The sequence below is a fragment of the Sarcophilus harrisii genome, chromosome 1 (genome assembly GCF_902635505.1).
Source record: "Sarcophilus harrisii chromosome 1, mSarHar1.11, whole genome shotgun sequence".
Taxonomy (NCBI): domain Eukaryota; kingdom Metazoa; phylum Chordata; class Mammalia; order Dasyuromorphia; family Dasyuridae; genus Sarcophilus; species Sarcophilus harrisii.
In genome coordinates, this window is record NC_045426.1 from 459,758,389 (window position 1) to 459,771,329 (window position 12,941).

Sequence of the window (12,941 nt, forward strand, 5' to 3'; positions counted from 1 at the left end):
AAATGCATGGTTTAATCTGATATTTTCTCTTGTAATCATTACTTTACTTTCCTAAATGGCTTTTCTGTAGACACCTATGTCCCTGTACAAGATTCCTTTCTTAAATCACATTTCCTCAATTTCTTTTTTTCCACCTAACTGCTTTCCTTTATTTTCTCTCTTTCTCTCTTTTTCTCTCTCTCCTTTTATTCTTGTGTAGGCCTGACCAAAGATGGCAGTAATGAAAATATTGATTCTCTTGAGGAAGTCCTTAATATTTTAGCAGAGGAAAGCTCTGATTGGTTTTATGGCTTCCTCTCATTTCTCTATGATGTAATGACTCCTTTTGAAATACTAGAAGAAGAAGAGAGCGAAACTGCAGGTGATGTTGATGGTACGTCACAGAATGAAGGGGTTCAGGGCAAAAAGACTTGTATTATTTTGGATTTACAGAACCAGTAACATTGACCAAAGTCTAAAATTACTGGCTTTGTGCTAAACTTCAAACAGATTCCTTTCTTGCTATATCAGGATTGAATTTCGGGAGGGGGACTTGAACCTAATGTTTGATTTTACTAAAAATAAAGTTAACCATGTGACCTTTCTTTACTAGTTGATGGGCCTTTCATTAATTTTCTATTTTGTATTAGGGGAAATAGCATTACACAGTTATTTTAACAGTTTACAAAATAAATTTTTTAAAAAGTCCTTAATGATTTAGTTGGTTTCTGTATGATCTTGCTTCAGTTTGTGCATTCTCTGCACTAAACATGAAATATTAACTGTAGTATTGTTTTATTATTAACACTTAATGCTTGTCTTTCTAACAGAATATTGAGATGATGGTAATGGTCTTGATGACAAAATATTTTGGCATGATTGATAAAGTTATATAAAGAACATGCTTCTACCTTGATCTTTAATACAACTATTACATATAATTATAACATAAAACAATTGATACTAATTTTTATTTATTGTAATTTATTTTAAAGTCTTATTAAAGGTTAATATGGATTTTAATTAAAAGCTCTGTATTGGTGCTTTTGAAGTACTTTTCAAAGAAAAAATAACCTTATAATTTTGCCATAGATTACTTAAAACAAATTGTTTTATGTTTTATGGCATGCCAGTATATTTCTGTCTATGAAAGCAAACTTTCATTCTTATTTTAAGATAGCAAATTCACTCCTGTTGGATGTGGATGTGATTTTTTTTTTCAAATTTTATGCAAGTGGGAAAATGTGAATTTGTATATTATATAAATGTCAAACATATTAAAATTATTCACCTACCCTAATATCTAATGTCTATTTTTTCCTGTATTTAATATTCATATGCAAATATTGGCATAGAAATTCAAATACTTTTAAGTTCTATATTAAAACAAAGATCTAATTTTTTTTTTAGGGCTAAGTAGAATTTATTGTAATGACATGAATCTTTATCAAGGGGAAATTGAAAATAATTCTCCTAAACTTTCAGTGACTTTCTTGAAATCTTCCTTAATACTTGTTAACCTTTTACTTTTAAGTTAATCTATTTTGATAGAAGTACTGTAGTGAAAGTTACTACATTTGATATTTTAAGTATTTTAGTTAGTGTCATATAAGTCTTATTTCATAGAACTTTAAATAAAACCATTATAATTTGGACATCCATTAGGGTGAACTTTCAAAACTTATGAATTTTTTTTAAATTCCAGAATAAGACTTTTTAGTCTTTTAAAATAGTAGTGCCCATAGTGAAATAATTTGTGAAATGATATTTCACAATTTGATTTTTGAAATTGTGTAAATTTTAGTATATTTAAAGTTAAAACTGTACTTCACTTTTCAAAATTTAGTCAAATTTTGCTATTGAATCCATTACATGTCTTGAATTTATTAGTGATTATTAAATTGAAATAGGTATACAAACAGAATTATTCTAAAATATGTAGCTATATTTTGGTATCACTTATCTTTCTTGATGGAAAAATGTCTTAATTTGACCCAAAAATATAACAACAATTCAATATAAAATAGAGAAGAGAAGAGGCAATTTCTAATTAAAATTTCAAATATCCTCGTGTTCCCTATTTATCACTTTAATATTGTCTGGTCTTTGTGTATCGTATTTGACTATTCTATTAAAATAATAATCTTCCCTGAATTTTATCTGAAAGTTTGTTAGTTACTAGTTAATAAAGTGACAAAAATCCCTACAGAAAAACCTAAACATGGTAATAATAAACTGGTTTAATAAATGAAGTATTATTTTCTGGGTTTTTTTGTCAGCTAATTAATGTTTATCAGCTGAAAATTTGTGAAATTACAGCACATGTAAAAGACCTAAGAGAATTAAGATTCCATCATAATATATTAAGTCATTAAGTTCTGTAGTAATGAAGATTTTTTTTTGAAGTTTTTTTTTTTAATTCAATTTGGAGATTGTTTCAGATCGTCTCCACCTTTTATTGTGGCTTCTAAATTTTAATTATGGTAAGAATTTAACAATCCTAAATATGCCCCTTGATTTCAAACCTAAGTATCTAATACTCATAAACCAGTGATTTTGTTTTAATTTTAATTTATAGTGTTACACCTAAGATAAAACTAATTTTGAAAATATATATTGATTGATAAGTTTATGAATGGCAAATTCTCTAATCCATGGAATAGTAAACTTACAAATGCCTATTAGAAACATTAATTTTTTTTTTTATTATTGCTTGCTTGTCTTGCATTGATACTAATATAAATTTCATGCGTAGAAAATAATTATGCCTCATTACTCTCCATGATAAATATAATGGCGTAAATTAGATGGGGAGAAAAATAGCTTTGTAATTTATTTGAACCCTGGACTTCTGTGACTTCCTTCAACAGTGGGCATACATAATTTTGTTGTTTTGGGGATTTTGGGCCACAGATGGAATAAAAAGGAAAGAATATTTGAAATTTAAAAGCTTTGACACTAAATGAGTTGAAATTAATCAAATTTGTGTTTTTACATGTGTTTGTATATGTAATAAGTAATTGAGATTTTTCCCTCAAATTCTTTAAATCATTTGAAAGATAGCATGTTTTGAAATTGATAACTCAATTTTATAACTTTATGTACAGAAATCAATTAGATATAAAGAATTTCAGACTTTGAATATAATAAACAAAGGGTCCATACTTTATAGAAGAAATGAGAACATTTAGAATTTTGATTAATTCTCTGCTTTATTTTGTTAGATTAAAATTCTTTATATACAATTTGCTACAGTATATAATGATGTAATTCCCAGATTAGCATCCTCTTTATAATACTTAATGCCACTCAATCACAATTGAGCAATGGTGGTAGAATTGCTGCAGTGAGTGGAATGTTTCTTCTTTTTTGAGGCTAGAATCTCTTCACCTGTACTTTGGCCTTTAAGCCTATAAGCCCTGGTATATATTGGTCATAGGTTTTGGGAAGAAACTCTCAAGGGGAGCAAAATATTTCCTGTCCAGGATGAAATTTTTCTCGGACCCTTTCTTTTGGATCTAAGCTTCTTATGCTTTAACAGAATCATCAGATATGGTTATATGTTAGGGGAATCCTATTTTTCTCTCATTGATGCCAAAGCAGCTTAATGGCACAGTATCTAGAAGGGCAGGTCTGGAGTGAGGGAAATCTGAGTTTAAATCTAGCCTCAGGCACTTAGATGTGTGTCCCTGGACAAATCATTTAATCTTTATTTGCCTCAGTTTCTTCATAAATGCAATGGAAATAAGTGCTATTATTTCCAGAATTATTGTAAAGATCAAATGATATACTCATTGTAAAGTGATTAGTGCAGTATCTGGCACATCATAAGTGCTATATAAACGTTTATTGTTATTTTTATTATTATTATGTTTTACAATTAGAAATTTATGGAGGCAGTAGTACATCTGACCGTATAGATATCAAAGAATACTGTGAGATTCAATCTTGTTGGGATGACGGTCAGGATTGGAAAGGTACACTCTATCTGGGAATCATACCAATGCAATGTTTTTTAGTTTCATTGGGCCAACATGTGCCTATCTATCAGGGATAGAATCTTTCCTAGGGGTGGCAATGACAGTGTGGTACCCTATTCTAGAAGGCAAACAGAACTGCTCAACTCTTACTTTGTTTCTGTTTTCTCTCACAAGGAGAATGACCTTCCTGATGGAAATACAGGAACAGAAATGACCAAGACGAAACTGATACCCAAGATAACTAGGGGAATTGTGTTATTTTCCGTTCATTGCTGCAGGAAACCTTTTTTCCCCCATTTAACATTATTTTATTTTTTTTCCAGTTTACATGTAAAGTTAGTTTTCAGCATTCATCTTCGTAAGATCTTGCCCCCCTTCTTTCCAAGACATGAGGAAATATGATATAGATCATACTTGTACAATCACATTGAACATATTTCCATATTAGTCATTTTGTGAAAGAAAAATCAGAACAAAAGTGAAAAACCACGAGAAAGAAAAAACAGAACTAAAAAGTTAAACTAATATGCTTTGATCTACATTTAGTCTCCATAGTTCTTCCTCTGGATGGGGATGGTATCTTCCATCTATGAGAATTGTCTTGGACAACTGTGTTGCAGAAAAGAGTTAAGTCTGTCATAATTGATTATCACACAGTATTGCTGTTTTTGTGTACAGCATTGTGGTTCTGCTCACTTCACTCAGCATCAGTTCATGTAAATCTTTACTGGCTTTTCTGAAATTAGCCTGCTCATCATTTCTTTTAGAACAATAATTTTCCATTTACATTCCACAACTTATTCAGTCATTCCCAAATTGATAGACGTCCCCTCAATTTCCAATTCTTTGCCACCACAAAAAGAGCTGCTATAATATTTTTGTACTGTGGATCTTTTCCTCCTTTTGATCCAGCAATACCTAGGTCTCTATCCTAAATAGATTTTTTTTAAAAAAAGGGAACAAGATCCAAAAGGATCAACTCAAGCAGTGGGCTGAATAAAAAAGGATTAAATTCAATAAGAATAAATATAATTGTAGTTAGTCTAAAAAATCCGCTTCATGGGTAGAAGGTAGATGAAGCATGATTAGATAGTAATAAGTTTGAAAAAGATCTGGGGATTTTAGAAACTGCACTCTCAATATAATTCAGCACTGCAGTGATGAAACCAAAGAAGGTGTTGTAATCTTGGATTTCATTAAGAAGGAAAAATGTGATTAGAAAGGTGATAACACCATATACTATTTTCTTGTCAGACAGATCTCATCTGGAGTACTGTATTTCTGAGCACTTTAGGTAAAAAGGAGAAGAGTCTAGGTTTGGGAGTTTGGCAAGGCATGCATGGTCATAGGATCCAGAATAAGAATTAAGAGTATAGAATACAGTATTAAAATTCAGTACAGTAATATTACTGAATTATAGTTCAGTAATACAGTATTGTTCTGAATAAGTATGAGGATAAAATTAAAGATGGAGGAAATGAAGCCAGTGATTGAGAGAATTGAAGAATAGTATAAAGAATGGAAGTTTGGTGAGAGGATGAAGAGAAAGAATAAGTTTAAGAAAAGTGAATGAGTCAGGAGGAAAAAGGAATGACAGGACGTAATGAGTGGATAATGTAAGTTCAGATCTTTTAGTTGCATGTGGCTGTGGTGAAATACAGCAGTTGAGAAGATGGAATAACTGAAAGATTAATCTGTTAGAGGGAAAATGAACATTTATATTGAATTTCAGTATTACAAGGGTAGGAATTTGGGTGGAGAGGAAAACTGAGAGAAGTGATTAAATTCTTTGAGAAAGGAGAGAGAATAATGCATAGTCTATTTGAATTGGTTAATGTATTTAGATAGGGCAAGACTCAAGGGAGAGGTTGCTACATAGTGGTAGCAGAGGCAGACAATCTGGAACTGGCAATAGGAAGTAAGTAGTACTCTGATCCCCATTTATAGCTTTGCTGTTAAAAGAATATGGGAGAAGGTACAGTTTTGGAAAAAAGGTGCTCAAATATTGTGTGTGTTGGATTTAGCCACAATGGTCCTTGGACTTAAAGCTTTTCTAGGTAGCTTTAACCTACCTTTGGCTTTGGGACTAACATAAACTGAGTTTTAGAGGAGGTTTTATGCTATATATACTTCAGGAAATCTCCCCTGCTTTGCTTATAAAACAAACAACCAAACCCAAAACATATCAAATATTTTTAATGTACATCTAGATTTTCCCAAAATTTTTGGCTTACTTTCAATATTTTAGCAGTTAGTAAGGAGAACAGATTATGTGAGTAATATGAAAATCATCAGGGCTATAACTAGATACTGATAGGAAGATTATTTTTTTATACATTGATATGTCAAGAATTTGTGAGTTTTGGAAGTATGGGAACTTTTTCTAGTCATTTATAAGCTATCTATAAATTAATCTTATAGAATCACTTGAGGTGCACAGAGATAAAGTGACATAGCTAAATAGGTAGTTTCAGATGTTGAACTTGAACTCCTGTCTGTCAAATGGCAAAGATAATTTTAAAAATTGCCAATTGTTAGCCAACTTATGGGAAGATGGGCATATAGATATATTGTTAGCAGAGCAGTAAAGTAGTCCAACTATTTTGGAGAAGAGTTTAAAACTATTTTAGAAAAGTGGTTAAACTATTCATGTTCTTTGATTCTGAGATCTTATTATTGGACTTATATTCCAAGGAGGAAGAAGATAGCAGGAAACCAAACTAACCTAAAACAACGGCAACACAAAATAAACAAGAAATAATGACTGCCAATCAATTGGGGATTGCAGAACAAACTGTGACATGTAAATGTAATGAAATGTTATTGTTCTATAAAAAATAATAAATGTGGATTTAAAGAAATTTGTGAAATCTTGAATGAACTCATGCATGGTAAAGTAGACAGAACTGAGAGCATACATAGCAACCGCAATAATTTAAAGAAAAGCAGCACTAAAAGATTAGAACTTGGATCAATGCAGTGACCAATTTTGACTTAAGGAGTTTGATGGTAAAACATACCTGCTCCCTTTTGGTAGAGAGTTGGTAGACTAAAAGTGTAGAATAAGGCATATAATATCAAACATTATTAGTATATTTTATTTAACTATGTTTCTTTAAAAGAAGAATTTCATTGGTGGGATGTATAGTGAAGTTTAAAATATCGATGTAACACTTAAGAAGAAAAAAAAAGGAAGAGAGGAATCCTGATCAATATGAGGAAATTTGTGAGTAAAAGAATGTTACAGATGAGAAAGTGAAGAAGTTCTACCAAACACTTGGAGCTAAGTTTTAGATATTGTGAGTACAATTTAACAGAAAAGATAAATTGAGGCATGTTTCTCTAAACAAGATAACATTTTTTAACAGGAGCATGTTGCCTGTTAATAAATGGATCAATAATTTGTTGCAGACCCCAAGCAGATGAAAAGTTCCCATTTTATTGGTTTTCAGGGAGTAAAAAATATAAAAATAGAACAGGGTAGATGACATCATGAGATTGAGGACAACATTATTGGTTAGAGAGTTGCAGTGTAGGGAACAATATAGTTATTTGGAAGATTGGTGAGGGTAGCTGGATGTGACCACCTCTCTTGATATTAAGAAATTCTCATTGTTTGATTGCAGCTTACAAGGTTTATAATGAACTATATAACCTTCTGGACAACAAATCGAACATTTTTGAAGGATAGATAGCTTGGTGTTATAAAGATATTAGGCCAGACTCTGGCAAGTTCACATCCATCCCCCAAGGTCAACTAAATTCCTTGAGACAATAACAGATGGCTGATAAGTGAGGGTGGTGAATTTTTTAAAAATCCATTATGGGCCAGCTAAATTCTGAACTTTTCAGAGACACCATGAGTTAAGCAATTACAGAACAAAAGAAATTAATTGTAATTAGGATCAATAAAATGAAATAGGATCAATTCAGTCTTCTCAATTTAATGTCACAGTCTGAAGAAGATCATCAAATGAAAAAGTGGCACAGAGAAAAAAGGTATCAGTAGGTTGTCCTTGGGTCCCTGTTCTGAGGGGCACTGTAGTATTGTTGGTTGATCTGATAACTGTTCTCACTGTTATCAGTGTGTCAGATGTGATGAAACATTAATAGACTTATAGAAATGGATGAATACTTCTGGTGATTTTCTTAGGCACAAATGATACTGCCAGAAGGGGTGCCTGGGAAGCATTTCTGAAAATTATGGAGTTTGGAGAGAAGAAAATGTGACGTTAGGGATACAGAAAGTGTTTTCATTACTGTGGCCAATGGGTAACAATTTCAGAAAAGTTCAAGACTTAGAATAGAGTAGATGATTCCTGAGATGATCAGGGAAAAAGGGAAAGAACTTATATGTTCTAAAGTATTTATATCAGCTCTCTTTGTGGTACCAAAGAACTAGAAAATGTGTTGAGGGTGTTACTAGGAGCACTAGGTTTATTTATTTTTTCTTTTCTTCATTCTGAGAAATAAAAGCACTTCTTATCTGGAAGAGATCCTTTTAGGTCTCAGTAAATAAGACTATATTTTGAATTCTAATTCTTGCTTTTAATTGATATTAGATTGGTAATGGAAAGAGTTCTAGTTTTTGTTATTGTTGTTGTTGGTGGTGTTTCGGGGGCTAAAGATAGCACCATCACCACCAATAAAAGAACTCATACTATGAAACAGCAGTAATCAAAAGTGGGTTGCTACTGTCCCCTTCTTGTGCTATTTCATTTTGCTTCCCTGTTCATATATGTTTGTGTTTTATTTGGATTTTTTCAGTGAAGTAGCCCTTTCATTTGTTTTTCTAAAAAGAGTAATCTTGGCTTCACTTTTCTCATTGTAAAATAAGCAGTTTAGATTCTTTTAAAGGTCTCTTCCAGTGTTAAAATTCTAGAATTACTGGTGTAGTACTCTGTAAGAAATGTGACTCAAGGTTTCCCTCTCTTGGTATAATGTAATATGGCAAGCATTCCAACTCATAGATTTTTCTAATTCTGAAACATTTTGGGGGAAACAATGTACTTTTTGATAATTCTGTTTTTTAAGCATAGTTTACAGAGATACATTTTGGTGAAAAGTAGAAGCCCTAAGGAATACATTAAGCCTTAATTGAAAGGAACATTTTAGTTTAATGTTTGTTAATATCCTTAGTGTACACATAGAGACTGAGAGCTATTTTAAAGTTAATTCTTTAAGGGAAAAAAATAACTTTCTTCTGGAATAACATGTATAAAGTGAGAAGAGAGAACATAATAGACTTTGATATTGTAAAACGTTATGACATTATTAATAGTTGAGTGAAGATTACATTTTTCCTCCCAGCGCCAAATAATTTTTGTTCTGCTGTAAAATTTGCAGAAGGCTTTTTATATGCCATGCACTGTGCTTGAGGCGAGCATGTTTTGCCAAAGTAAACATTGCCTCAGACTTAAAAAAATGCTTATGGTGACTTAAGAGAAAGAAATGCAAATAAATACATGTGACAAAATATATTGAGTTGGGATTAACTTTTTGAAGAATGGGAATAGTGATATTTTGAAGGAAGATATTTAGAAAAGAGGAGTAAGAAGTTTCTATTATTGTAGATATATTTTAATATCTTAATGCCAATTCAATATTTGTGATACTTGGTTTTCTAGGGGGAGAATGGAGAGTGAAGAGTTTGGGAGCTTTTGTTTGTAAACCATTGTTCAGGTTGGTGAGAATTAGAGTACCAAACAATGAATGTTGAAGGAAATTTTGAAGATACAATTGGCAGAATTTGATAAGTTTAGAAATGAAAGAGGCTAAGAGAAAAAAAGCAAATTGAAAAATTATTGCATCCAGTTATCTTTTAAAAGAATAGTTTCAATAGAAGATTAGATGTGACAGCTAGATTACATAAGGTTAAAGAGAGATAAGCAGATAATCTGCCTAGACTGGAGTTTGATTAAAAAGGGAGGTAGAAATATAGAATTCATTGGTAATTGAATGAAGTAGAGTAGTCAGGGGGATGCAGTTTTAGAGTTCAAGAGACTTTAGTATGTATATAAATGAAAAAGAATCAATTGATCGGAGATCATGTTATCATCTAGTGAAAATTAATCACCATTTAATGAAGTTTTTTAAAGTAGAAGAAAAGGGAGACGATTCCTGAAAGAGGAAGTTGGGTGAAATTTATTGGCAGAGTTGTTTGCTTTTGCAAGAAATTAAAATAATCTTCTAAAATTGTAGTAAGGAGAGAACAGATATTGCTGCCATATTTTAAAGAGAAGAAAGCAAAATAGTACAAAGTAAAATAGTCCTAGCCTTTTATAAATGACCATAAATGCCTAATTATTGATCTAAATCACTGGTTTCATAATGTACCATATTAGAAAGTTTGATATAATAAAAAATGCTTTTAAGTTCACTGCCAGATATGGCAATAATACATGGGAGAGTCTGCTGAAACCCTGACACATACTGACTGAGAGATCCAGGGCAAGTCACTTCTCAGTGCTTGGCGACCTGCACTGATAGATAATGAAATCACAGGTTCAGTCCCTAGTGTCTTTTCTTGAATCTACATCAGTTTATTAACATGAAAGGAGAGAGAAAATCTGAAGATTTTGCACAGTTACTAGAACGTTAGAAAACCAGAGCAATATTTGCCATTAATAAGTAATAATAATAATAATAATAATAGAAGGAAAGAAGAGCATCATCATAGTATGTTGACATATGGCCTGGGAGAGCAAGGAGTACCTGGGTTTAAATTTTGCCTCAGATCCATACTGTCTGTGTGACTCCAGCTAAATTAATTGGTTTTCTAGGCATCTCACTTGATTGCATATTAAAGACAGATTGCCAGATGGCAGCAGTGGAGAAAGTTTTCATACCTGGAGGTTACCAGCAGTGATGCAGTCATATGTTTTATTGGTTTTGGTAACATAGTTAAAGCAGTAACCCTTCAAAAATTTTGTCAAAGTATTATCCTAATGTTTTCTAGAAATCAGTAAATTGTGGCAAAATATGGAGAGTTATTATTCTTAGAAGTCTTTTAGTGGAAAGCAGTTTAGAGCCTTTCTTGGCATGCATACGACTTTTTTTTTTTTTTTTTTTTAAATAGCCTTTTATTTACAAGTTATATGCATGGGTAACTTTACAGCATTGACAATTGCCAAACCTCTTGTTCCAATTTTTCCTCTCCTTTCTCCCACCCCTTCCCCTAGATGGCAGGATGACCAGTAGATGTTAAATATATTAAAGTATAAATTAGAAACACAATAAGTATACATGACCAAACCGTTATTTTGCTGTACAAAAAGAATTGGACTCTGAAATATTGTACAATTAGCCTGTGAAGGAAGTCCAAAATGCAGGCAGACAAAAATATAGGGATTGGGAATTCAATGTAATGGTTCTTAGTCATCTCCCAGAGTTCTTTCGCTGGGCGTAGCTGGTTCAGTTCATTAATGCTCCATTGGAACTGATTTGGTTCATCTCATTGCTGAGGATGGCCAGGTCCATCAGAATTGGTCATCATATAGTATTGTTGTTGAAGTATATAATGATCTCCTGGCCTTGATCGTTTCACTCAGCATCAGTTTGTGTAAGTCTCTCCAGGACTTTCTGAAATCATCCTGTTGGTCATTTCTTAAGAACAATAATATTCCATAATATTCATATACCACAATTTATTCAGCCATTCTCCACTTGATGGGCATCCACTCAGTTTCCAGTTTCTGGCCACTACAAAGAGGGGTGCCACAAACATTCATGCACATACAGGTCCCTTTCCCTTCTTTATGATCTCTTTGGGATATAAGCCCAGTAGTAACACTGTTGGATCAAAAGGTATGCACAGTTTGATAACTTTTTGAGCATTGTTCCAAATTGCTCTCCAGAATGACTAGATGTATTCACAGTTCCACCAACAATGTATTACTGTCCCAGTTTTCCCACATCCCCTCCAACATTCCGCATTATCTTTCCTTGTCATTCTAGCCAGTCTGACAGGTGTGTAGTGGTATCTCAGAGTTATCTTAATTTGCATTTCTCTGATTAATAATGACTTGGAGCATCTTTTCATATGGCTAGAAATAGTTTCAATTTCTTTGTCTGAGAATTGTCTGTTCATATCCTTTGACCATTTATCAATTGGAGAATGGCTTGATTTCTTATAAATTAGAGTCAGTTCTCTATATATTTTGGAAATGAGTCCTTTATCAGAACTTTTGACTGAAAAATATTTTTCCAGTTTATTACTTCCCTTCTAATCTTGTCTGCATTAGTTTTGTTTGTAAAAAAAACTTTTCAGTTTGGTATAATCAAAATTTTCTATTTTGTAATGAGTAATGATCTCTAGTTCTTCTTTGGTCACAAATTCCTTCCTGTTCCATAGGTCTGAGAGGTAAACTATCCTGTGTTCCTCTAATTTATTTATAATCTCGTTCTTTAATGCATACTACTTTTTAAAACTTAATTATTATCAGTGGTTACCAGGTTAGTGGTTTAATTGGAGGTTTACAACATTCCTTCCAGGTCTTTACTTAATCAATCAGATCTCTACTTAGTCAGGTGATCGAGCTTTCTCTCATTCTTATAAATAATGTCATGGTTTTTTTTTTATGATTAATGATAGCAAAAAAAATCTCAAATATTTTAGAAATGGTAAGTACTTAAATAAAATTTTGAAGACACAAAGTGGTGAATTTTATATTAGAGGGTTAAATGCAAGACTAATTTTAACAACCATGTAAATTTTTGGTGTTCATTAATTTCCATAAAAATGTATTCCCATAATCTTTCTCCATCTTGTGAATACCAACAGAGGAACCAGGTGGGATAGCCAAGAGAAAAGCTAAGGCCAAAGGTATTTTGTTTTTTGATTTAGCTTTGTGTATATGATGATGGATTTTATGCTTTAAATGCATGAGTTTTGCAAGATGGATTTCGTAAATGTAGCTACTAATGTTAGATGGCTTTTAAAAATTGGTTTAAAAGATATGGGAAATACTTAAATAATAACTG

At 32.0% G+C, this 12,941-nt stretch overlaps 1 protein-coding gene across 3 annotated transcripts in view; it reads left to right on the plus strand.

Moving 5' to 3' along the window:
- LOC116420573 (aspartyl/asparaginyl beta-hydroxylase-like) overlaps window positions 1-12,941 on the plus strand; it is a 37,152-nt gene that overhangs the window by 15,289 nt on the left and 8,922 nt on the right. For 2 of the 3 annotated variants that reach the window (XM_031946362.1, XM_031946361.1), the window contains one exon: window positions 12,742-12,783. In XM_031946362.1, the coding sequence (XP_031802222.1) occupies window positions 12,742-12,783 (42 nt within the window). Of the gene's footprint in view, window positions 1-199; window positions 1,252-12,741; window positions 12,784-12,941 lie in introns of those variants that run through there. The other variant, XM_031946363.1, reaches the window with a different exon arrangement.